The 27,998-nt window shown below is 30.8% G+C and overlaps 3 protein-coding genes across 8 annotated transcripts in view; 2 read left to right on the forward strand and 1 right to left on the reverse strand.

The window, feature by feature from the left end:
• Positions 1 to 10,224, forward strand: part of LOC145193756 (uncharacterized) — an 11,850-nt gene extending 1,626 nt beyond the window's left edge. Inside the window, exons 1-3 of one of the 5 annotated variants that reach the window (XM_090068969.1) lie at positions 4,436 to 4,451; positions 6,800 to 7,350; positions 7,813 to 10,224. In XM_090068969.1, coding sequence (XP_089925095.1) covers positions 7,856 to 10,027 — 2,172 coding nt within the window. In that variant the 5' untranslated portion in view covers positions 4,436 to 4,451; positions 6,800 to 7,350; positions 7,813 to 7,855 and the 3' untranslated portion in view covers positions 10,028 to 10,224. The other 4 variants (XM_090068970.1, XM_090068972.1, XM_080071268.2 and 1 more) reach the window with 4 other exon arrangements.
• LOC149881393 (zinc finger BED domain-containing protein 4-like) overlaps positions 1 to 27,998 on the forward strand; it is a 155,807-nt gene that overhangs the window by 94,144 nt on the left and 33,665 nt on the right. The window lies entirely within an intron of this gene.
• Positions 18,919 to 26,453, reverse strand: LOC145194441 (histamine H3 receptor-like). 2 transcript variants are annotated; one of them, XM_090069321.1, is made up of 2 exons: positions 25,788 to 26,453; positions 18,919 to 19,800 (listed from the first exon to the last, which is right to left on the reverse strand). In XM_090069321.1, the coding sequence occupies exons 1-2, from the start codon at positions 25,822 to 25,824 to the stop codon at positions 19,127 to 19,129; spliced, it is 711 nt and encodes a 236-aa protein (XP_089925447.1). In that variant the 5' UTR covers positions 25,825 to 26,453; the 3' UTR covers positions 18,919 to 19,126. The 2 variants fall into 2 exon arrangements, with proteins under 2 accessions (XP_089925447.1, XP_089925446.1); XM_090069320.1 differs by lacking the exon at positions 25,788 to 26,453 and adding an exon at positions 21,417 to 21,895 and having other exon boundaries at positions 18,919 to 21,269.

The raw sequence follows: 27,998 nt of genomic DNA on the forward strand, positions 1-27,998 counted from the left end.
TAAAATATCTTTGATAAAACCAGGGAAGAATCAGAGTCAAATGCGTTTGCTCGGCTTCAATTAAGATTTGCCCGGGAAATACTTAAGCTTTTATAACAGAGTACTCGACAACCTGGTTCAACACAGGTTTATTTCTTTAACAAAATCTTTTCGGTTGATTCGAACCGCAAAAACAAACCTATGAACCTTTTTCGTAAATGCTGCTAAATATCAAAATCCTTAAAACGTAAAAGGGATTAATCGGATTTAGTTAATCTGCTCAGGACAGCCGTCCAGTTAAATAAGGTAAAACTTAAAACTCTTTTCTATTTATTTACATGCAATTCTTTAAAAAAATTGAACTCATTATGAAAAATAAAACCTCGAGCACATTGAAATAGTTCTTTGACAGAAGCTTGTTTTGGATTGACGTCATGTTGACCTTTTTAATGAGATTGTTGAATTCCTCAAAGTTTTTCGGCTATTTTAAAAATTAAAGGGTTTTATAAAACTGCCAATTTTCTTATGGTAATAACTCTAGCACTTAGCCATAACTGAGGTAATAACTCGAGGTATTAACTCGAGGTATCCCAAGCCTATGTTTGCTTAAGTTTTACATTCTGTTTTTGGTAATGGCGGAGAATTTATAAATTTTTGCGGCCGGGGGTTAACTTGCCGGAGGCAGATTGGCAATTGGGGCAATAATAAAACAGTCATCCCAATAGATGCAGATAGTAAAAAGGTACTGCAACCTTACTCTGATTATTACTATTGACATCAAAGAATTCATCATGATATAAGTTTAGAATTAGTTTCTAACCTCTGTTTTTATATAGAAAAAGTTTCCAATTGAAAAATACAATTTTAAAATATTCTTGAAAATCCAAGAGCTTTTTAGCTCCATGCAACGAATTTTGCAGAGTTTTATAGAGTGGTCTTAAAAAAAAAAAAAAAAACTTGATTTCTGATGGAGACTATGTTCTATGAAAAGTAACCCCAAAATTTTTACAAACTTGAAAAAAAAAGTTGTTCTGAACTTTTAAACCAAATAAGTTTTTAATAATTTTAATACCAGTTTTTAGTCAACCCATTAGTAGCGCGTTGCTTATGAAACTTGTTGCCAGTGCAGGTATTAACAAAAAGGTTATAGATTATGAAGTGTATTTGCCTGAACGGTAATTTTAAAACTTTATGAAGTGTATTTGCCTGAACGGTAATTTTAAAACTTTATGAAGTGTATTTGCCTGAACGGTAACTTTAAAAATTACTAATAGCAAGGATTCTTGGCAGTGTAAGGACTGTTAACATCAACCCCAGGGAACTCATGATAACTGCTAGCTTTCTTTAATAATACATATATAGTAAAAACGAGAAGAGAAAATTTCATTCATTTATTTGTTATTCAAGGAAAAACTGATGACGAATAAACAAAAGGACAGACAAAGTTTCACGAATAAAATCCTGAATAGCGAATGAACAAAACGACAGATAAAGTTTCAAATGAGTAACAAGAAAAAGTTGACCAATCGAGCAATACAAAAGTTATTTAACAGAAAATCTAAGATCATAAATCTAAAGACGAAAACATCTCCATAATCAACATTCAACAGGAACATGAAATAAAATAGGAAATCTAGCGTGTATTAGGTTAACTGCACAAAATGCTCAAATTATGAGCAATAAACAATTGAAGTACAATAAACCATTGAATTAGGTTCTGTTTGCTATCAAAGTGTATTTAATAAATAATTTCTCTTTAAATAGCGTATTCTAAGTTACTCCAAAATGTAGGTTAAACTTGTCCCACATGGTCTGCATAAGGTATTTACAATGAAACTAAAAGAAACACTGATTTTGTTAGGCATTTTTTTAAATAAATTGTGTTAATTCAAAAAGTGATAAGAGTAACCCTTGCTTGCCCTAGTAATTTTGATGATTCATTTATTATAAAACAAACATCTGAAACATATTTGGGATTTTTGAAAAGTTTTTTGTTGCTGTTCTTTATTTGAGCTAAAAGACCCAGAACGAGGCAACTACATTTTTTCCGTTTAATAATCGATTACAGTCCACAGATTTGCAAAAATATTTTTAAAAAATGGGATATTTTTTACCAACTTGCGGAAGAATGTAATTATAAATAATAGCTTTTAATTTATGTGATAAAAATTGTTCATACATAGTACAATGGAAATAACACTGTGTGTCTTTAGCGTGAGCACCAATAACCTGACTGATAGGATGGGTGTTAAAGAGAGAATAAGTTTACATTTTAGCCAAATTTATAGGAATTAAGGCAAAATAGAAAACAAAATACTCGTTTCGGATTCATTTGCTTGAAACAGCTCGTTGAAGATGTTGAAATACAGGTGTTTCCTGGTCCTAACAAAAAAATGACAATAACTTTAATTAGCTGATCTTATCAACAACAATTTTTAAACAACTTAAGATCCTGGTGATTAATTTGATTATTATCAATTATCTAAAACTATAATTCTTCTATTCATTACTAAGCACAAAAAATGACGACAGCATAATCCGTAATATTTTTTTAAGAATGAAAATCAGCAGGGCAATTCAAACTAATACCCCTTCTCCGTACAATTGGAGAGGAATTCCTTTTTCATAAACTGACAATATCTTTAAAATTCGATCTGCCATGAATGATTTTTTCCTAAGATCATTAAAGAATAGAATTCTTTTGGGCTGTTTCGATTTAGTAGAAATGTCGTTTCCTCGCGACGCTCCCCAAAATATGATTTTAATAGAGGAAATATTGTATCAGAGGAAATGTTGTAGTCTACAGACATTATTTTAAAAACTCCTTTTAAATTTATTTTATTATTTGCGGAATTATAATCTGCTTTCTTAAATTGTTTGTAGTAATTTTAATTTGAAGATCTCGCATAATTTCAAGATCTCGCATAATTTCAAGATCTCGTATAATTTCAAGATCTCGCATAATTTCAAGATCTCGTATAATTTCAAGATCTCGTATAATTTCAAGATCTCGTATAATTTCAAGATCTCGTATAATTTTGCAATAATTGCGACCGTTAATCAGACACAGTAAAGTGTCAAATCAACCTCCACTGCTTTTTAAGTTGACGTCCGTTTTTTCATTGGTTCGGTTAAAAAATACTTCGAGTAAAACCTCTTTTAACTCTAATTATTTAATTCACAAAGGAGATTAATTAATAATGTTAATTAAAATGCACCAAAATGTAGCTTTAAAATTTAGTTCAGGAAACCTATAAGCGCTCAAGTTTAACCTCATTTAATGTTAAATTAGGATTATTCTTTACGTTTAAACAAGTATCTCTCGATAATTGCTATCTCTCGATAACTGCCATCTCTTGATCGTGTAATTAAAAATGTTAGTCATATACGGAAACTTTACGAAGAAATAGCACAAATAAACGGAAGCTGGAACTTTGGAAAGCAATTGAAATAACTTAATTTTACATAGCAGTGCAAAATAAAAAATAAAATTAGTATGTTATATAAAATAGCGTCTCGTTAAAATACATTTATTATAAAATATTTATTTATAACCAAGTTTGACACTCATTCAGTAATAATGATTTGATTTATATGAATAAAGCCAATTCCAGCCTAATCAAATTGAGTCTGCGCATGATTGTCTGATCCAAACTTGTCAGAATGAAAGATATTATGCAATTATCGAAAGTCGAAAAATAGTTGTGCGTATGTAATGTATTTACTCAAATGTACCCGGAGTTTTTTAAATTTTATCCTTGTTGATTTCAAAAAAGTTACTTTAAGCTTTTTCCATATTCAAAGAAAAAAAATTTTCAAAACAAAAATTTAAAAAAAAACCAAGAAACAGCTAAATTTAGCATTTGTCAACATGGGAGATAAACCAATTAAAGGCTTTTAACAAACTGTACATCGCCATGCTTAACACTATTTCCTAGTTTTGATCGCATAAAACTTGCATTAAAAGTTTATAATAATATGTTACCCTAAAAATTTTAGTAGGAAAAAAAAAAGAACTGATTATTATAAAATTTTTAGGAGTTACCGGGGCGTTATAGTGATTTCGTGTGTTAATTGCTCTCTCATTGTAGAAGGATCCACTTTTTAAAACGAATTTTAAAGTTTTGGGTTTTGAGGATTAATTTTTAATAAGAGATCTGGGCTTTAACACCATAAGCAATAAAATAAAGTTCGGAAAAATGACAAATTTTAAAAATTCTAAAATTTCATATAAAAAGAACTTAATCAGTAATGCATTTATGTCTAAATAAATTGCCATAACTTTGCAGATCTAATCGCAGCTTGTTGCTTCGTAAAATGGAAAAGGATTAGAAATTATCTGATTAAACTAAAAACTTATAAAATGTTGCACCCAGATTAAACATCACATAAACAAAATGATGCTTACACAGTGGTAGGGAAAAAGAAGAAAAAATCTATCGTTGTTTTAAATCATATTAACGTGAGAATTTGTAAGTATTATCCGTTGCTATTGTCGCTCTCGTTTGTGAGGAGGGCTTTTCTTACAGATTGTTACATTTTTTAACACATTACAATTTAAATCCTTTCGCTGGCAATGATCAATTTACAAAATGATCTTTGCTCAGAAATATAAACAGCACAGAAAGTTCCGATCAAATTATTTTGCCGTCATTGTTGCTACTGTTGCTGTTATCAAGTTTGTGTTTTTTTCTAATTGTTACTTTTGAAACTATTTATGTGGCGTATTTGTAACCTTATTAATATACTTTAACGTTAACATTTAAATGTATTTTTTAATATGCTGTTTTAAATTATTTAAGGTATTATAACAATAGTCGTTTTATAAACCTCCGATGATGTGTCACAAAATCTTTAGGTAAGGCAGTAGTTTAAGAAAATCTTCAGGAAAAAAATTGCTTTGGAACCACTCACCTTTATACATTGATACCCATTAATTAGCTAAACCTTTCCTTGAAGCAATTAAAACTCATTATGCAGTCATCGTCGTTTTATAAATAGATGACAGGAAAATTGCATACTATGACATATGTAAAGGTATCGATTAAGTAATCAACCTATCATCCGAGCGCCATTACACTTTTATGAAATCACAATTAAACGTCACAATATGACATTTGCGGCGTCAAATGTGTGTATACTTTATTTTTGCTTGTTAAAAGCTATTACACAGACACACACAGACACACACAGACACATACACAGACACACATACACACGCTTGAAGACGTTTTTACTGTTAGTTCTTTTTTTTTTTTTTTTTTTAACCCTTCACTGGATGTAATCTTGATTTCTACAAAGTAAATATTATGAGAGTTTGCTTAATTTGAGTAATACCAGGTGGTAGATAATCTGTTTGTTTTTATATTTATTATTTGCTTTTAAAAAAATGCACGTTTTTTTAAACGTGTGAAAAAGGAGAACTTGATTTAATTGGAATTCGGATTATGTAAATAGAACAAAAAAGCGAAATACAAACAGATTTATAAACAGAAGTTTAACTTGCCAAAATTACCCAAGAATGCAAATGAATCTTAAGTGCTATTAGCAAAATATCGTTTTGATTGTTAACAGATGTAAAAGGATTTTCATTTGACGCCTTGGAGTTGCATTCAATTCGCTGTGCGCTGTTTTGGCACCGTGATCTCTAAGAGTTTTCTTTTTTCTAACTTTTATACCATTTTTTCTAACTTTAATTTTTTTTGCTTAAAATTGATAAAATTTCAAAACCTTTGCTTTAAATCTAATCCGACGATACAACTAAACTTATAATATAAAAGTTACTAAACTTGTATATAATGCATAACTAAACTAATCTTACGACCCAAAAAAAAGTCTATTTTTTTTAAAAAGAAAATTATCTTGTTTATCCGGCAAGTACATCATAAAAAAAGGTTTGATAGTGAGAATGTGAGCTTGATCGGTTTACATGGGTTTAATTGACAACTTGAAGACTTTATAACTATTTCTTTTTTTTTTTTGATTCATTTTTATACTATTCGAAGATGTAAAGATAGTTTGCCATGTAAACTATCAAAATACGAAAGTGGTACTTTTTTTTTTTTTTTTTTTTTTAACGAAGGTTGATAACGGGACATATAAAGCTTTGTATGTTTGGTGTGTATTAGGGTACCCATTTCAATGTTCCAGACCATTACAATAATTCATTATGTTAAAAATCTGTTTAACATTTAAAAGCTGACTTTTGGTAAGTGCAGAGTGCAAGCCTAAACCATATTATTGGTAGTTTAAGAAAACGAAAGACTAGCAGAGGGTAACCTATTACTGCAGATAAAATAAACTTGTATTTGATTATAAATTTTTACAAAAACTTAAGCGTCAATTTTTTTGTGACTGCTTTAGGTTGCCATGGTGAAAGCGGCCTTTTTTTTTGAGTGCAAAAAGTACTTGAATTGCTAATATTTGCTAAATTACGGTGTATTTTGTGTGTAACTTTCTGAAATTGATTAAATAAACAAGAACCATTGAAAAAGTTAAAATGTTTAGTATACAAGTGCTTTTGTCTGTAGATTTAGTATCGAAAGCAAGATTTTATGACAAAAGTTTTATTGTGTTGAAGGTTGAATGTATGAATGCTTATAAACGCAGTTCAACGCTTTTTTTAAGCGAAAGAGTTTCTGAGATTGCATCTTCTGATAGTATACTACAAAAAATGTTTGATAAATGGATCATATTAGATAAGATTAAAGATTAAATCGTTGCTTTTTTTAAAAAAAAGTAATGGAACAAAACGCCTGTTGTTTGCGTTCAATTAAGAGGAGCTCTTCCGTTAATTCTAGCTATTAATTTTCTTTGCAAGCAAAAGATGCCACCGCGTGGAACACACTGTATATGAATTACGAAAAAGGAACTGGATCACTTTTTTTGCATTGTTAAAAGGACGCAATTGTACTGCTCGCAGAATATGTTTACTTTGACGAGATTGAAGAAGATAAAAGTCGAGATATTTAATATAAGGATCCTGTATTGCACTTTGTTGCATAAAGTGCAATGCTAATTTTAAAACGTCACAAAGAAGCAATATATTTAATTTTAGTAGTAAATTTGTTTAAAGATATTTTTCAAAAGGATGAGGTTTTATCTATTACTATAATCGAATTAAAAATCCGTAACGCAGTTCGGGATATTGAATCACAAATAGCATTTGAACAATATGGCTGGAGATGTAAGGCACTGGTACAAAAGCGTAGAATTTTAAAACACACAAACAAAATAAGCTTTGTGTTTGAAATTGTTTGATTAGTACGAGGCGTCAAAGTATCGTATTTTTTAGCGTTTGCAAGAGAACAATATGGAGTCGAATATCGAATTAGAGGGAACATTGTTTTGAGCGCTTTCATGTTTAAGAAGGTAAATATTGTATCAAAAACTCTTTTAAAGACCTCTTCGCTCTTCGCCTCGCCTCTTCGCTTTGGATCTTTAGAACTTAAATTTAGATATTGCATTTTGTAATATCTGAATATTTTTGCATGTGAATATATTTGAGTGTGTATATATATATATATATATATGATTGTAAATATTTCATTTCTTTGCTTCTGGTCTAATCAAGTATTAGACCAGAATGGACTTCATTATACCTATATACTCTGCGTGTGTATGTGTGTGTGTGTGTGTGCGTGTGTGTGTGTGTGTGTGTGTGTGTGTGTGTGTGTGTGTGTGTGTGTGTGTGTGTGTGTGTGTGTGTGTGTGTGTGTGTATATATATATATATAGTATATAATATATTTTATATATATATATATATATATATGAGTTTGTTAAAAAGTTTTAACATACGTCAGTTTAACAGTAATAACTCTTTTTTGTTTAGTAAACTGATTATTAAAAGCATAAAAACTGATATTGCTTAAACAATGGAAAATAACCACGAAGTGGACGGACTGACTTGGAAAAAAACTGAGTACAAATTAAAATTTGTAATAGATAATCCGAATTTTGCTTTACCGCAAGTGGTTCGAGTAATTCAAGGGTACATGGTTGATGAAGATGATGCTTTAGCTAGTGGCCAAATACTAATATTACATGGTAAAAAGCAAGTTGTCAGAGTTCTTGGAAAAGACGAAAGCAAGAAGGATATAAACGTTCCTCTAAATTGCCCTTATGAAGTGAAAATACTGTCGCTTGGCCAACGCATCCCATACTCTTGCATTAATGATATTTGTGTAATGGAAAAACTTCCGTCGCTGTTGAAAATCAACGAAGATATTATCACGCCTGACGGAATTCTACTTGCTGCTAATACAATAATTGAAGTTAAAAAAAAAGTTTTATCCGATTTAGATGAAATAATAGGTTTATTATGTCACTCAGAAGGTGATACAAAAACATTTACGTTGCCTTCTTCAATGAAAGGGTCATTTACAGAGAGTATTTCCAATGACGCTCTCACAAAAAAATTTTTGTTATCAGAAGTTATCAAAGAGTACGGATTACCTGTAGAAGTTCAGTTTTTTCCCGTTTCGGATAAAAATTGCAGTTACGGTCCCCACCTTGGGATCTTGACGCTGCAGGAAAAAAATTTACACAGTGCTGTTTACGCCACATCAATAATTGACGGCGTCAGGTACGCCATGACGTTTTCTGCCGAACTGCCAGTTACAATTCAGGTGTCGTCAGGTGTTCATGAAATGCGTGCTTATGCGTCAAGGAACAGAATTAACTTGTCAAAGTTTGATTACATAGATACGGATCCATATTCTTTTGTCACTATCAAAAACGAAATTTATGATGAACTAAGCACACCAAGACCTCTATCTCGTAGGCAGAACAGCACCAATAGTATAAAAAGTTATAAGAGCTGTCCTGCAAAAATTACCAGCCATACTCAAAAGACTGTTCAGGACGGTTCGATAAAACGAAGTAAAGGAACAGAGCTCAGCAAAGATTTTGAAAAGCTAGTAAAGTCAAAGTTCGGGTTCAATAAATTGAGACGTTCAATGTCAAAGCTACGTGATAAAAATGTTGCAAAACAAACAGTCTCCCCAAGGAGTAACAGCATAGACTTTGACATGCGATCAACATCAATGACCAGTGAAGATGGCAGTTCTAGTACAGGAGATTACTCAGTTGATGTAACATCTACCGGAAGTGGAAGCACCAGCGGCTCGTTTCACCATATTATTGAATGTATGGATACACTTTCTATGAACCACCGTTTAAGTAGAACACCTTCAACAAAAAGACATTCTCGAAAAAGTAGTAGCGATTCTGGAATATGTTTACGTGCCAGAAAGCAACAAAATTCTCAAGTTAATTCTAGCATTCAAGATAGATGCGACGCGGACACCATATCTCAATGGAGCATTAAGTCTCCAGTTTTAAACGCAAAGAGTGTTCCTTCCGCAGCTTATCTTTGGTCAACTGATGGCGACGATCAAAATAATAATAAACAAATAGCAAAAAAATCAGATGATGACATTAATTCTGAGAAACATTTTATACTGAAAACTGCGCATGAAATGAATAAATCACTAGAAAATCCATCTTCCCTAACTACGGTTCGCGTTGCTAGCATGGAAGAAATTAGAGGCCTGAGTGAAGAAGGGGTAACGCTTATTTTAGAAACATTAAAACTTTCCGACTTTAAAGAGACATTCCGCAAAAACCAAATAAATGGAGAATTACTTCTATGTTTGGATCAAGATGAGTTAGTAAGCGAGCTAAAACTCTCTTTGTTTCAAGCAAAAAAGCTGATTAGCTACGTAAGAGGGTGGAGACCTCAATGCAGCAACGTTCAAACCAGCGAGTCGTCGCGAAGAATTAGTTTAAATCCGAAGAATTGGTCAGAAAACGATGTTTATACTCATTTAAAATCTATAAACCTTGCCGATCTTGGGGACTTTTTACATTTGAATCAAGTGAATGGCGAACTTTTGCTTAATATTCTCGATAAAGATACTTTATTATCATTACAAATTGATCACGCCATAAAAATGACCAGCTTAGAGTCAAAAAAACTTTTGAATTTCGTTGTCAACGGCTGGCGACCTGACAGCTTGCAAAAGAAAACAACGACCGTCGTTTGATTGATATTATAATTTTATTATTTATACATTTCTATTCTATAATAATTATTTTAATAATGTATCTATAAATATGTGATTACTCGAGAAATCTTTAGAACTAGTACATTTGTTACTAAACTTTTACATCACAGAGAAAAAAAAAAAAATAAAGCGGATAATTTTTTCAAAAATAGTTGCCAAAAAAAATTCCCAACGAAGTACGAGAAAAAGTTTATTAATCAGAAAAAGTAAAAATTTAGAAAGAGCTTTGCTTGAAAAATATGAAATTTAAAAATATCTAAGTTTATCATTTTTATTTTTATTCATACAAAAATGAGCAAATGATTCAATTCCTACATGAAAAATGATCTTCTTGATCTTTTTAATCACTCTGGAGAAGAGTAATAGAGAGTGATATTGCTTAAACTCTTGACTTAATATCATTAAACATTTGATGACTAGTACCTCCTCCGTCCTTGATTTAGTGTTGAGTATTTATAAAAATATTTGCGTTTGTATTCATTGATTAAGAAAAGGTTTAATTTGGTAAATGTAATGCTGCCCCTCCGGCTTATATTGTTCGACTTATTACTGTTCTGCGTTTATATTAATAATCTTCAACGCATTTATTGTCATTCAACTTAATAATTATTTTTACTTGTTATAAATGTTTTTCCACATCCTTTATTATTTTATTACGTTAAAAAAAACTACTATCTATTAAAAATATGAAATATATGTATATATTTATTAATTTATTTATTCAGAATGTAATTTTTGTTAGTAAATATAAAATAAGATTGACATTTTGCCATTTAATGACGTCGAAAACATTTTGTTCACAAAAAAAATGCATCAGGGATTCAGCAGTTACGGATTGCTAAACAAAAAGCTTTTAAAAGGACGAAAATACTTTCGTTCACTCCATTGAGTTGAATTGTTTTTTTTCGCTTCATTTGCTTTGATCTTCAAAATTTAAGTTAACTCATAGACTTTAATATCTTCGTCTGATACACTTTGAAATTTTAACGCTAGATATTTTTTTCATTAAGAAATTTTCAAGAAATGAAAGCTTTTGAGATAATAAAAGCTGCTGAGACAATCCTCTTTATAAATAAAACGAAAACAAGAAATAATAAGACAGAACAGAATGCCGCCTATTTAGATATATGAGATTGTAGCATTCGCAATACTATACTAATTTAATTTAAAAATTTTTTATGAATAAGGGTATTTTAAGATCTTATTGAGTTGGTGTTAATGTTGTTATTTTGGAGGAAGAAAAACTTGAAGAGCTCTTTTATCCAGTACCAAATGGTTCTTTCATCTGCGTGCAACTCGACCAAAAAGTGAAAAACAAACTTCATTCTAAGGATTATTTATTAGAAAAATCAGTTTTAGGAATTCAAGGACACAAATCAAAAAGTCATACGAGTGTTTGTAAAGGATTTTCAAAGTTATTAAATTATGCAAAGTTAGTGCATAAGTTATGCAAAGTTATTTACTCCAAACAAAAAAAAAAAACAAAAAATAAATGCTGCACCAACACTTGTTATATTAAGTTTTAAGAGTTTATTAGCTTTTATTTAGAGCTTCATTAAAGTTATTGATTTCATTGGCCTGTAATATCAAAACTAATTTTGACTACGTCCGCTTCCTTTTTTAAGTTTGTATGAGTTTATGTATGATTGTATTTAACTATTTTATGTTTATGTTGTTATGTTTTGCTGTATGGTTATGTTAAGCCTTACGTTTGTATGTAAAGATAATATGGAATAATGAAACGTTAATTCCAAGTAGTGTAAACAAGCCTTAATAAAAAACATGTTTTAAAACATAGAAAGCGCAATTTTAGTTATCTTTGTTAGATTTGTGACGACGATCAATTATTCCACACGATTACATTTGTTGTCGATGATTAAGTTAGTGTATGCATGATGATTTCCTGCAGTCGTTTTCTTATTTGTCACTAATTAGGGCTTATTTTTATATATGAGATATTATTTACATTAACTCAAATGTAGAGGTTTCAAAGAAAACGTTTAAGAATTATATTCAATTAATTTAACAGTTCAAAGAACGTATGATCATTGCTTATTATCCCTTTTTAAAGAGAACATGTAACAAAAAGGCACAGTGTAAATTATTTTTGATACCGCTATTTTGCTAAATGTATCGTATAGATGCTAAATATCCCGTGACGCCGTTTAATCCTCAATTATCTAGCAATCCGTTAATTAATGGCTTTTCGTTCGACTTACAGTTCATGCAACATGCTTTAGACGAAAAGATAACTCCACGACATATCCTCTGAATAAAAAAAAACAGATAATATATTTTTTATATCTAACAAAAGATTAAAAATCAAAATAGAATTTTTCAGATAGGAAATGAGAAATCATTTTTGATAATGAACGGTAATCTGTAATGAACGTAGTTTTGATCGAGAGTTATTTTCTTTCAAAAAATTACGTTTTCAAAAAATCTGACACTTAACACGATTTAAGTCGTTAAAAATGAAAACCTCACTTCCTGTAAAAACTCTTTCTTCGCGTTTTTTCTTCTAAAAAAAATTTTCTTCCCATACTGTCACAAAAATTCGATTATCGGAAAAGGAAACCCTTAAGAAACAGCAATATGTAATAAGTAAAACTTAGTTAGAAAGAAGAAAGATGTTGCGTCATTTACGTTCAAAGTTTTAATCCACCATCATGAAATGTATTTGTTAGTAATTAATCGATGAGGAAAAAAACTATTTAAAAGACCTTTTTTGAAAAAATCTCTCATATTCATAATAAAAAAATATCTATTTTATATAATTTGTTAATCGGATACGAAAGAATTTCAAAAGTTTTGAGATCTATATACATATCGTGCTAGTTTTAAAAAGAAATTATGCCTAGACTAGCCTAATTATATTTGTATTTATAGTGAGCAAGTGTGTATTTATATGATCCGTGATTAAAATGAATACCTTGTCGTTTCAAACGTCTATAAGAATCCTTTAGATTATTTATAAGTTATGCGAATATAATAAAACTGTAAGTCATAACAACCTCCATCAAAAATTTATGGATAATTTTATCTTCTAATTTTTTTGAGTATTTCTCTCGGACAACTCAAATAACTTGTTTATATATGGTAAAAATAATACTAATAAAAAACAGCTGTTAAACTCTTTATTTGTTAAGTATATTATTAATTCTGGGTAGAAATTAAGTAAATGTTCAAATATACTCACATTCATCGCTTTTTTTTGCAGTGCATTTTTATTTAAACATTCTTTTGTGGACCAACTTTGTTCTTATTTTCACTCAGATGGTATAAGACATTAAAACTTCTGATGTGGATTTATTTTTCATTGTGTTATTTTTTTTTTTATCGTTATGGGATTTCTGCCAGGTCCAATAATAAAATATTTTCTTATGCTTTTCAAAAAATATTGAGCTTCATTTAACTTATAGAAATTTTGAAAGTCAGTTAAAAATGGTAGATTCCTAAACTTTATTGAGGCCAATTGCTATTCATTTCTAAAACTTTGGGATAAAAAAAAAAGGCATGAATAAATATTAGAAATGAGATATGATAAAAATAGATGGGGAGAACGAGACTTGCCGCCAAATAAAACCAACGAGGCAAAATTACCAATAATCAAAAACGATTACCAATAATCAAAAACGGTTCTACTGTTCATTCTGGTTATTCGCTCACTGGTAATAAGTTGATTTCTTATTGCGCAAAAAATTTTATTTTACTTTTGTAATTTCTTTTAGTTTATCTTTAAATTTATTTTTATTTTTATTTAAGAAATTTAAATTTTTTAGCAAATTTGGTATGAGAACTAAAGATGTTTTTATCTCATCAAGAATCGTGGATAGAAAGGTTGAAAGAAAATGACAAGCTCCTCAAATGTTTAGGTTGCCTTTGGTCATCTTTTTATTCAACATTTTTCTGTGGTTTGGAGCTACTAACAATACATTTTGCTTCATGTCTTCGTTTTGGTATGATGTAATAAAGTCTTGATATGACGTAATAAAGTCTTGAATCAAGTTTAAATTCCTTTCTGCGCTATATTTGGTGGCGTTAATATTTTTTAATAGCAATTGAAAGCTGTAAGCAATAGAAAAAGTAAAGCAATAGAAAAAGTCCCCCTTTGCAGCAGACTCAAGGTGGACATGGGTAACCAGGGTTCGGTGAAACAAGACTCTGATTACCAACCAAATCTGACAGCGTTGTCTATTATGTGATTACAGACACTTTTAGGTTTCCTCTTCATAAACTCCTTAGGATTAGGAAAATTGAAGACTTTTTGCAGCATTTTTGTCATTTTTGTCTTTCTCAACATCAATATCAGGTAAAGCCATTAGTATGATTCTACATGCTTCTCAATAATGATTGAGCAAACATGTCCTTGAAACACGTGCAAAATCATTACCTGGTGCTTTGATACCCAGATAGCTTTTGAGGAATCATAGACCGTATGTTAGAAGTAAAGAAGCAGTATGAATCATCTTCTTCTCAACTTTTTTAGGTTTAAGATATCTTTTATAGCAAAAGAAAATAAATTTTATTTCCCATACACCTTACTTTATGGCAAGTTCCTGGCTGATAAAATTTTAAAGCAGGAACATATCCACCAAGGTAGTAAACATAGAGCTGACAAAGAATCTTAAAGTTCCTTCTCCTGAAAACACTTCCATTCAGTGCAGTCTTCTCGGTGACGGTGATTTTAACATGTACTTCAATGTCATGGTGACGACACACAGCAGATAAGACTAAAATTACGGGTAGTTGATAGGATTGTAGCTGCTCAAGCAGCGTTGAATGCAATTGTGTGGTAACCAACACCAATGATATTGTCAACAATATCATAGAATTACATGAGGTTAAAGATTACATAGACCTGCTCTAATCCAAGTGAATTTTCTGCCGGTACTATGTTGAGAAAAAGTTGTCTTTACATTCCAAATCTGGACTGGTAACACTGGCTGGAATTCTCTCACAAATAACTGTCAGATCATAATCTTCTTTCAGCAGTCTGGGTAACTAGTTTGTCATTAAAATGGACCATCAGTTTCTTCCCTTTTAAAAAAATCTTGTCTGCGTGTTTCTCCTCAAGCAATTTAATTGTTTTTTTTTAAAACAATGAAGAAAATAAAAGAAGTATAATTAAACTCTTCAGTGAATAATAATTACCAAGATTTTCAACAATTCTTTATCTTTTTCTGTAAAGAATAGATCTTAAAAAATTAGTTTCATGCAAGTTAACTTCAGCTTTATCGCAGATAGCAGAAATTATTGAAGCCTAGGGCCTAACATCAATTTTATACCGAACGCTAACAGCAAAAGTAGCTTCGATGAGTTCATCAGGTGTTTATACTAAAATTATTTAAAACTTTTTAAATATCTATACCTCATATTCGGAATTGCTATTTTCTTTGCATGAAATGGGTCACATTCATTTACAGTAAACTTACTTTGCCAATCCGGAGCTCCGTCTGTGCTTTTCTTGTCTGTGGACTTCTGTTATCTAAATTTACACATGCTTCCTCTCTTAATAACGGGCTTTTTTTAGTTGCCAGATATTTCTTATCACACAAATACATAACTCTTTCAAACTTTTTCTGCCTCTGCTGAGTCTCAAGCTAAATTTTTTCTTTTCTGGCCTTTCATTTTGTTAGTAAAAAAAAAAGGTTTTTGCTATTTCTCTGCGAGTCTAAGGATCTTTTCACTAAAAAATTTTACCAAACATAAATTTCTTTTCAAAGCAAAATCTGAAAAACAAATTGTAAAATTTTCTGAATAGACCTCCCCACTGACAATGTTACATTTAACCCAGGTCTTATCTACATGTCAAGGAGAGCTGAAGTTACAAACCTATTTACCAATCCCTCAAAGGCTCCTGGCAAATTAGAGTTCTGCTTCCTGGTATTGTTTCATTTGAAACAATTTATTTACTGGATTAAATACATATATATATATATATATATATATATATATATATATATATATATATATATATATATATATATATATGTATATATATAAAACAGGCTAATGAATGCAAATGCCCACAAGTGTGGATACATATATTTAAAGCTACTATTGTTTATGATGAAACAACTAGGTGGACATGCTACCAGTTAAATTAATAACATCCAACAACTGTGTTGAGGAGCTTTCGTCCTTTTCTAAGTCAAGTTTTTGAACGCACAGAAATTGTGCAATTAAATTTGCAACTAAATAGGGGAAAACCACAATGAATGGGACAGTTTTTGTATAATGCTTTTTAAACGTAGATAAAATTGTTTAATATATATATATTTAAATATGTTTGATAATCACCGATTCTTGCCTCATTGAATGGGACAAACATAAAAGAATTAAAAATAAACGTATTTAATTCAATCATTTTTCAAATTAGTTTATTAATTGTAAATGTAGTTAAATATATAGATACATAGATAAAGACCACACAAAAAATATTTTTAACTTTAAACATTTTAACTCTAATTAAATTTCAATCAAAGCAGAACTTTCTCATTTTAGAATATTATACTTAGTTATTTTTATTTAAGTAAAATATTGCAGTATAAAAGTGTGTAAATAATACCCATTACCCATGGGGATAAAAGTAAGGGACTGCAGCATCCCTCTGCTGAGCTGTAAGTAATACTTTATTAAACTTATTCAATAGGTAGTCTTTTGTCCCAATCAATATGCGCATCACTTCATCCAAAAATGATTAGTCACAGCAAAAACACCATTAATTAAGCTTGAATGTTTTACTCACTGTAGTACTAGAGACTGTTATCTATTTAAGCATGGAGTTTTATTTTCCGTAACTTCAAAAATTGCTGCAAGAAAAAAAAAAACGTTTTTGAAAATTACTTTTTACATTCGATAACACAATAACATCCACAATAACATCAGAAAAAAAAAACACAATAACAACACAATAACATCAGAAAAAAAAAAACGTTTTTGAAAATTACTTTTTACATTCGAAAACACAATAACATCCATTGTCATACGGTCATAGAGCAATAGGATGGATGAGTCGGTCAGTTGAGTTCTTGTTTCTATCACTCTTTGTTACAGGAATTTGAATATCCTTACATCGATGCTTCTATAAGAATCTGAGTTTGTCCCATTCAATAATCGTCCCATTCATTAAGGTTCTCCCCTACGCAATAAGTGCGTAACACTCGCTGAACAGTTGTGCAACAAAGTTTTTGAATTAAATATTTTTTATCTTGTTCCCTCCGGATTCCACGATTGCAAAATGATTCTAGGAAGGCAAATGTTAACAAAACGCATTTATCTTTTAACAACCCGACAATTAATATTTTACCCACTAATAAACGGTAATAAAAAGACGACTAAATCCAAACTCAAAAAAACGATTATAACTAACAACAATTAAAAGAAAAATTTAAAGATGCAACAGGGCTGAGTTGAGCTTGAAAAATATAGGTAGAGGGTGTAGATTGAGAATTTGTGATTAATATTAGATGCGGTATGCAGTTTTGTATTATGTCCAAATTTTTATGGTGTAACTCTCTTAAATAAATTTTCAGACTCGGTGTTCTTCACAAATACACGTCCGTAGTGTTAGCACTCTCAAATTTATTTCGCTCTTTCTGTTCCCCATGCAATTTATTTACAATAGAATATTTTACTTTACCAACGACACTAGTTTTCAAAATATTCTGCCGCTTCGCTCAGCTATAACCGACGAAAACAAGTCTCAACATGGTAATTTAGCTAATGTTATTGGCAAAATCAGATGTCTAGTTTAAACAGGTTTTGAGAGATAATTTTATGTTATTGCAATAATGCAACATTGCTAAGTAAAAGAAAACGTCAGCTAAGAAAAGAAAACGATTTTCTAAAGGCAATTTTAATGATGATTGGAAAATTCAATAATAGTGATAAAATGAAAGCTGAAACGCAGAAATTAAAAGCAAATCTTCAAGTTTACATCGTCACTTCAAAGAACGCACCATCTCCATTTTTGCATGAACGGAGAAAAAGTGAAAACAAACCTATAAGGCGCATATAAAATATTTATACTCAATTCGTAAGATATATTATAAGTTTTTTAAATAATCAATAAAAATTTTATACAATAATTGATGCGTTTCTACCTTAATTTTACGTGGAACTAAGTGGTAATATGAATGCGAATAAAAAGTAAGATGTTACGTTCTGATTTGAGGTGACAACTTACCCCTATGTAGAAGTATGTAAAGTTAACTTATAGAAGTAAATGACATTGAAGTGGCGAACGAAGCGTAGCCATGTTTAAGTGCTGAAAAATGTTCGTAAAATTGGAGAGAGCCAAAAAAACAGTGAGTAAGAATGAGAAACAAGATTAAAAAAAAACAAAAAAAAAAACAGAAGCTTGTAAAAAACTTTCAAAAACGAGCAAGTTGGTATCATCGAAGTTCAACAATCTGTTGCAATCGCAACGCGCTTATCAACACGCATTACGCTTATCAACAATTTAGATGCGATTAAATCACATCTAAATTGTTGATAAGCGTAAACTTTCAGACCCAAACAAAGTGTTGGCTCTTTTTTTCCTGTCTCTGCAAGATTATCTGGATTAAAATTTAATTAAAACCAATCATATGGCGACTATTAGATTCCACACAAATATAAACTAATTAAACGTTCTTATTCTTTTAATAAAACGTCTATCTACATATATCTATCTGCACATGGCTTGGTTATTATTATATAGCATATGTTGCTATTATTATAGTTTTTAACGTTGTGTTTTTTAACAGAGAAATTAATATGGGAGATAACATTTTTATGAACGTAATATGAAACTGGAGATAAGAGCGATGCAAAAGGTTTATTACCTGAGAATGTACAATTTAAAAAGATTAATCACATCCACATTGAGGTTTTATGTCAAGTTCTTCTTTAAAGTCTTCTTTTACAAGCTTAAAAAATACTTTTGTCATCGTTATATTACATATAAGAAAAAACGAACGCTTGAATCAAAAATCAAAAAAAAATAATATTCAAAAACAAAAGAAACGTTGAAAATAGAAAAAAAATTTTTCTCAGGTCATTAAATGTTCATTAAATGTTCGTCAAGTGTCGTTAAATGTTCTTTAATTGGACAGCCTTCAGTTCCTCAACACCAATCATTTCTGCACGAAATTGCTCTTTGGATTGGGGGTTTTCTCGCAAAATAAATAATGCTTTAACGAATTTTTCAAAGTTTCTCTTGAATCTTGCACTATGGTAAGCATATAAAAACGGATTTATGATCGCTTTTGACCATAGCAACCACTTTAAAAATTCATAGAGATATTTATTCAAACATTCTTCACAAGATGCGTTGATTATTGTCGCTATGGTAAAAGGAGCCCAGGTGATAAATAAAGCTAAAACCAAAGCAGTCAGAAACTTGGCAGCGTTAAAGTCTCGCCTATTCAATCTACTTCCGGGTTGTTTTCCTGCCGATGTCCCGAATGCTCTAATGTCTCGATATAGTTTTGTATACTTTCTTTTTTTAATATTGTTATAAACAATGCAGTTTACAACTCCAACGAAAAGTAAAGGAATTCCAAACTCAATCAATGCAGTAATTGTTGTAAATGTTGAATTGCGTGAAAATTGCACTTGACACTCTCCTTTCTCTAAGGTACTTTCACCTGTCCATTTTTCCCAACCAATGATAAACGGGCCGTAGAGCGCAAATGCGATTATCCACGAAGCACTAATTTGAATATATGCTAATCTCTTTGTAACTTTGATACTGTAGTGCGAACCTAATCTTATAAGCAAAAGCCGATCAAAGCTAATAATCATAACAATTAAAATAGACTCTAAACAAAGTGCATAATCAATGAAATTGTAAAATTTACAGAAATAATTTCCGAAAGGCCATTCGTAGCTGCGGAGAGTATAGACGGCATATATTGGCATAACAGCTACACTTAAGAGAAGGTCTGCAATAGCCAAAATGAATAGATATGTATTGTAAACAGAGCGGAGTTGTTTATCACAAGCATATGCTGCAATAGTGAAAGTATTTCCAACAATTCCAAAGAGTATAATTACCGAAATTGCCATGCCAATGAGTGCCAAAATATATGCACTAACAGGGTCTTCATGTCTGAAGTCCGTTGCGTTTTCCATTCGTGGGTTATAAAACAATTTCACGAATAATAGAAAGTTGGTGCATTTGAAACTCCCGAACGCTGCTTTTAACAAACAATCATTTTTCTATACAGTCTTTTAACGAATTTGCATTACTTATTTGAAAAATTTTAGCCTCGTATTCGCGTTGTTTTGCTACCTCGCAGAAAGAAAACTCGTTTGTATTGTTAAACCCTTAGTTTAAAGCGTACGCAATTATGCGTTAAGTAAACAAATGCTTTTGATAAAGCATTGAATGTGACGAACAACGTTTGAAAAAATCGGTTTGCATCAAATAAAGTTAACAGTGGCAAACATAACATCATTATCATATTATCGTAAATTTAAAATTCAAAGGAGAAAAGAAGCATTGAAGGAAAAACACCTGCGTTAAGTGATGTTTTTTTAATTTTTTATTCTAATATCAAAATTTTGACCAATCAAAAGTGTGCATATTAACACAAAATTTTTCATCCACATTTTTTTTTTTTTTAAAAAAATTTTTTGTGCTATAAAACAAAAAACAAAAAAAACAACAGTTAATAACCCTTAACCTATCGGTCCAATAAACTCAGTTGAAAAATCTTTAACCATTTAAACAAAAACACTGTCAAACGTTGGATGTCTTTTGATTTCACTATTTATTGCATTAATAATTTTTTTTTTTTAGTATGTGCTGATGCCACTCAAATGGTTTAGTATGTGCTGATGCAAATCGAATTTTACTAAAGCAAAACTTTGTTCTATTATCTTGTTAACTATATATATGTTTACATTATTTTTTAAAGTATATTTAACTCCTAAATCATAAATTCGTTTATACTACACCAGTAATTTTTATTATCAGACTCATTCAGTTTTCGTCTTTTTTGCGTGTCAAAAATGCACAAGAAAGAATCACAGCTCTTGTTATTGTTTTTTTTAATTTTTTTTTTGTTTGTTTTTTGAACAATTTAAAACTAACCGGTAAGCCTGTTTAATATGAAAGACCAAACTATTACAGATGCTCAGTACTTCCCAGTGCATTCCGGCTTGTATTGTTCCCTGTTCTGCGACACACAAACCGGACTTTGTCTACCGAATTTCTGAAGCTTCATTACTGAAAGCAATCAGTATTGACGTTTAATACTTCATCAAATAAAAAAAAAAACTAATTGGGGTAAGGGCAATGAACGCAATGCAGACTTTCGCAGACTCTTAATTTAAAATATTTCTTGTGTCTGAAGTGAAAAAGTTGAAAATCTACCTTATTCCAGTCGTCTTGAAAAAACGCCTGGTGGGTCTCGGTCTCAAGTAAGGCGTTTTTAGTCATTATAGGCGTGAGCTTCGGTTTCTTTGGTGGTTTTCTGCACTTGATCCTAGTTCGTAATTTCTTACTTTTTAAGATCAATTAAATGTTGGTGCCTTAGTCTTTCTAAACGATTTTCAGTTTTCTTGCTAGCAAGTTACAACTCTGTTCAATAACTCTCTTGATTTTTCTGTCGTTATTGGCTCTTGTTATCCTTTTTTAACCACAGCATTCTCTGTGTGTTTAATTCAACTCCTTTTTGAGTTTGCTATTAATCCTTTTGACTGAAGCCTGAGAGACGTTAACTATTTCAACAGCACTCCTCTAGATGTGACTTGTTTCTTGTAGAAGGACATCTATTTTAACCAATTTAAATAGGGAAACATCACTTACTTTACCCATCATTACATTACCTTACATTACCACTTACATTAATCCTAAACAAACAGTAACATTGATTAGGTTATATATTATATGGCTGTCTGATTAAAAAAAAAGACACTTAAAAACAACTAAAAAACTACATTGTTTAAGTTGGTTAAGACAGTCTACAATAATGTAGGTCTCTAAAAATGACATAATTTGAGCGATGGCAAATAAAATTAACTGAAAGTATTTTATCTTATATTAATAAAATTTGCCATACTTTTATCAAGTTGAAAAAATTCTTTTAAAGCTATTTTTTTTTAAATCTAAAATAAAAATTGACAGGAAGTTAAATTACATGCAAACAACAAAAAGTAAACAGCCAATTAAAAGATGGCAAAATAACTAATGAAGTCTAGAAATTTTTTTTGGTTTCTAATCATATGAGACGGCACAGTATGTGCAATTATAATATATGGGCAATTCAATTTGTAACTAACGTTTAAATTTTGAATAACCTTAATTATAAGTTAAATCTTTTTTTTTTTTTATGCAAGCTTATTTATTAAATTCATAAAAACGTGTTGTTGCAAAGTTTAAATTTGTTTTAAACTGTTAAGTCAGGTTAAAAAAGCTGTCTTGAAAACTAGGCAATCTTAGGCAGTGCAATCGTTGCTCCATGATCTTCTTAGTTATTCGAAAATCATGTTAAACTTTGAAAACCATCTTGTTGCTCCTGCAGCATATTCACTTGCAATTCTACATGAAAAAAATATCTAATCAAGTCATAAACGCAAACAATAAATGAATAAAGCTTTTAAGTTAACTTGTCACCGTTCATTCACAATGAACACTAGCAACAAGATTTGTTACAAATTGTTGAGTAGCGTGGTTAGTCATACGCAAACAGGTGGGGTGTGTTTATGACTTGAATAGATATTTTTTCATGTGCCATTTCAAGTGAACATGTTGCAGAAGCCACAAAATGACTTTCCAGGGATCCCAATTTTATGGCTGCCGAATACCCCAATTTGGTTAAAAAATAGTTACCACTGACAGAAGAGTTTTGGATATAGATAACAAGCAGCCCAAGAAACAAATGCATAACAGATGTAAAGTTCCAGGTTGTTGTGCGGCAGTAATTGTCAGTGCAACATTTCAAGATGTATACACAAGGCCCTTAAACACTATGGGGACTCATCAACTGTAAGAGATACGAATAAACTTGGTAGAGAACGACGTAAAGTTAAAAAGCAATTATAAACACAGGCATTCTAACAAAAACTGGATTCTACTTTGATGGCTGCAAAAATAAGATTAGAGTACAAACAAGAAAAGATAACAAAAGCAATGGACGGATTGTTGCAGAAAGACATGTTAGTGTAGTTTGCGAGCCAAGTTTAGAGAACCTAGGTCACATTACATCTTCGAGTGGAGGCTGCGAGAGCGTTTCTACTGGTATCTGGAACTTTCTAAAAGATAACAAAGTAAAAACAGAGAATCCGATGGCTGCTGGGTGCGATAGCACTAATGATAATACTGGTACACACCGAGGTGTGATCTGTTTGGTTGAAAAGCACCTTGGTAGACCGCTTTAGTGGTTTTTATGCTTATTGCATGAAATGAATTACCCCTTAGGCATCTGATTATTAAACTTGAGAAAATTACAAGAGATTAAAAATTATTTTCTAGAATCATTAGAAGTTTACTGCCGACATTCGCAGCTATGTAGTCTGATAGCTATCCTCCTGTAGATTGTGCTGTCTTGAGCACGGATCAAAAATATTTGTACAAAATTTTAAAGCAATAGAAACTGACCTACATTTAATTTATGTTTTGAATCAAAGGTAATATGGATAGGGAACATTTTGTAAGAAGTAAGTAAAACGATAAAACCCCGAAAGAAACGCCAGTAACGTTTCTGACCTCCCGCCCACAATATTTCAATGTGGAACTTTGTTATATATATAAATACAAGTAATTTCAAACTGATCAATTAACATAATTGTTGTTAACTAACATTTTACTACATGTGACAATATAAAAACAAACATAAATGCGCCACGCCTGAAGTTATAATTCGCCTGTAAAGGTGACCAACATTCTCCCTACGGATTTTACTACTTCTTATTCTTAAAAGCGTAGAAAGGTCAATTTTTTAAACTATAATGTTATATAATTTTTTTACTATTCTATTCCCATATGAAGTATCTTTATACATCTTTTTTTTTTACTGTTCGAATCAGAATATGTAATTGGAATAGTAGAAAAATCTCTCCGTAACTTTATACAAACTTAACTAATGTAGTATATATATATATATATATATATATATATATATATATATATATATATATATATATATATATATATATATATATATATATATATATATATATATATATATATATTAGGGCCCTGCGAATCGCTTCGATTCGATTCGATTTGCGAATCAAATGCCGCTTCGATTCGAGATACGATTCGAAAAAAATGATTCGAGTTTTTCGAATCATTTTTTTATTTAAATTACTTTATGTTTTCATACAAACGGCGTTAAAAAGTTTTCAAAATATCAATATTTATTTTATCAGAAAATTCAGCGGTATAGTAATTTTGGAACGTAAACATACTTTTCATTACAATTAATTGTCGATTAGGGATTTAAACAGAGCGGAACGCAAATTAGTAACGCAAAAGTTAGGTTTTATTTTTTGCGTCGTTAATGTTTGACTTCGCTTTCACTAAAGTAATTTTAAATTCGATACTTTTTGTTTGTGCTACATCAAGCTATTTTTGCATCAAGCTATAAAATGACTTCTAAAAAATTGGCAGTTAAAGAATTCTTTGAAAAAAAAGGAATATTCTGGCAATGCAAACAAGAAAAATGCAACAAAAAGTATTCTGTTTAGAAAACTGGAACTTTATCTCATCTATGGAACCATTTAAAACGTGACCATAAAAAACTACTCGTAGAAGCAACAAAAAAGCGCACATCTGCTACTAAAAGAAAAAAGAATTCCAATAACACAATCGAGCAATCATAAAGTTCCTCGTTAAATTCGAATTTTATTCGATTATATTTATTCCAATAGATACAGTTATTAAAAAAAACTACGACCGTGCAGTGCTTAGATTTGTAATTGAAGATGGAAGATCATTTAAGACAACTTCTGGATCTAGCTTTATATATCTGTGCTCGGTGCTTACTCAAGGGCAATATCATCCACCACACCCGACCACTTTATCTCGAAATTTAGGTGACATGGTCGATGATTTATATATTAACTTCCAACAAAGTATAAAAAGCCAATTAATCCCCAAACCTAGCATCACTTTTGATCACTTTAAAGCCGACAATGGCGATAACTTTCTTGTTTCTACTTGCCACTTTATTTCATCCTGTTGGGTTTTAGAATTGTGAGGGCGGTGGATTTTTAATTATTTTTATTGTTATATTATGTTTTCTTCTTTTGCAGTAAAGGCGAAGGGGAATGGGAAGGGGAAGGGGAAGTTTGGGTTTAGTGTTATTGTTGGATTAGGTATATGGAGGTTGGGAGCTAGGTTGATGGTCTGGGGAGTATTTGGTTAGGAAAGGGCTAGGTTTGGGTTGTGAGAAGGTATATGGAGGTTGGAAACAAGGTTGGGGGGTTTTATTAAATGTTTTCTATGTTCGGTCCCTCAGGTAATATATTACGGCGCGGCTATGGTAAGGTGCGCGGTTAGAGCATCATACTTTTTTAATAACAATATTTAACGCATATAGTAATAACAATAATATTAATAATCGAAATGCAAACAAAAATACTTACTACTGGTTCTTCTTCTCTTACTTACTTTTCTTAACAAATATTCTCAAATATTCTCATCAATATATATATTCTCTTAATATTAACTCATGCAAATATCAATAAATCAATACAGATAATAACACTTATTTAAAGTTACTCAAATATCTTTTCTTACCAATTCTTCTTTTAAAATCTTCATAAATTCTTCTCATAAAATTCTCTTTGAATCTTTAAAATCCTTTTCTCATAAATTCCTCTTTTAAATTTCTTAAAATCTTCTTTTTAAATCTCTTTAAACTCTTTTCTCTTTAAATCTCTTAAAATCTCTTTTAAAACTCTTTTCTTAAAAAATCTTCTTTTAAAACTCCTTTAAAACTCTTTTCTCATAAAATCTTCTTTTCAATCTCTTTTAAATCTCTTTCCCTTTCCTCTTCCTCCTCTTTTCTTTTTAGCTTTTTATAGTTTTTGGTTGTTTATCGTTTTGCAACTTATTCATCATTTATTTATATGACAGGCTGAATAAGTTTTCCGCGTGTACGTCTTTTCTTGGTTGTTGTTATTTTTTTTACTTTCTCTTTTCGCTATATCGTTTATTCATATGACAAATTCAATAAGTCTCCGTGTGTACGTCTTTTCTTGGTTGTTGTTATTTTTTTACTTTCTCTTTTCGCTATATCGTTTATTCATATGACAAATTCAATAAGTCTCTGTGTGTACGTCTTTTCTTGGTTGTTGTTATTTTTATTCATATGACAAATTCAATGAGTCTCCGTGCGTACGTCTTTTCTTGGTTGACTCACTCTTTTCTTCGTTCCAATGTTAAAATTGAAAACATTATCATTTTCCCTCCTCACAGAATCATGCTGTTTATCAGTTGTAAATCTGGAAGTAATAAATGCTTGTCACAAAGCTACTTCCACTGAAGAAGTTTTAAGAAACGTGCTGTCAAAATTTGACTTGACTTCAGATAATATTTTCCGAGCTACAACCGATACTACTCCTAGTATGCCATGCACACTTAAACTTCTTGGGATTCATTGGCTAGGCTGTTGTGCTCATAAACTCCAACTTTGTGTGAAATCAGCTATACACAACCAACCAATTCTTGTTACATTAATTAGCAAGGCTCATAAAATAGTAGGATTTTTTCACTCATCATCAGTTGGACAGGCAGCTCTCAAAAAGTATCAGATTTCTCAAGAAAAACCTGAGTCAAAGCCTCCAATGGATGTGGAAACGCGCTTTAACAGCACTTCTAACTTATTGGAATGGATTAAAAAAAAAATGATTCTATAGAGATTGCTCTAGCTGAGTGTTCACAAAAAAAAACTGAATGAAAGTGCCACCAACTTGTCTAACTGAAACACAAGTGCAATTGTTAACAACAGTCGCTCCTATTTTTAATGCAGTATCTGAAGCCACTACTATACTAAGTGCGGAAAAAAGCGTAAGCATTAGTTTAGTTTATCCGTGCATTACAACTTTGAAAAATTATCTTCGCTTGATGGATAAAAGAGGGATGGGTAAATTTGTCGACAATCATATTACGCAGTTGGAAATGAGGTTTGATTTAAGTGAAGACGTTTTGCTTACCGCTACTTTCTTAGACCCTCGATTTAAATCAGAAATGTTTACTTTGGCAGAGAAACAAATCGTAAAATCTTATCTGACATCTGAAAAAAAACACGATTTAAATATTACTATGATTCCCGCTGAAATTCAACTCGAAGTAGCGAATTTGTCATCTGAAGCAAAAGGAATTTTTGATAAAATGTTTGAACATATCACTAAAAATCGTACTCTACCAGAGAAAAGAACTTTAGATCAGCAATTACATTTTGAAACTACTGCATACATCGAAGAGAAAACGTTGGGACGTCCAGATTGTTCTATTCTGTACTGGAAAAACAAACGTAACATTTTCCCTTTATTATCAAAAGTTGCAACTGATTTTCTTGCTGTTCAAACTACAAATTGTTCGTCTAAAAGAGTTAACTCTGTGGGAGGAGGAGTGATCGACAGTAAACGCAGTAGTCTTTCCGAGCAAAATGCGGAATGGTTAATTTGGGCTAGAAATAACAAAAAGAGTTTGTTCAAATAACATTCAAATTTTGTGATATTTTGTATAGCATACATGAAAATAAAGATAAAAAACTTAAGTTTCTTTCAACTAGTGATTCGATTCGAGATTCGATTCGATTCGCGAATCAAGACCTGCTTCGATTCGAGATTCGATTCGAAACCAAAAATGCCGATTCGCAGGGCCCTAATATATATATATATATATATATAGCATGACTTTTTTGGTAAAAGTCATAAAAATCAAAGTTGTATCACTTATTTAAAAGTTTTTAAAATAAAGTGTTACATGTGATTTTACATTGTT

This window comes from Hydra viridissima, unplaced genomic scaffold (assembly GCF_058129835.1).
Source record: "Hydra viridissima isolate aposymbiotic clone 2 unplaced genomic scaffold, HvirCarnegie_v1 scaffold_12, whole genome shotgun sequence".
Classification (NCBI taxonomy): Eukaryota; Metazoa; Cnidaria; class Hydrozoa; order Anthoathecata; family Hydridae; genus Hydra; species Hydra viridissima.

Bases quoted from the DNA above. Each gene is read 5' to 3' on its own strand.
- LOC145194441 (XM_090069320.1), bottom strand. From the start codon at position 20,170: ATGGAAAACGCAACGGACTTCAGACATGAAGACCCTGTTAGTGCATAT.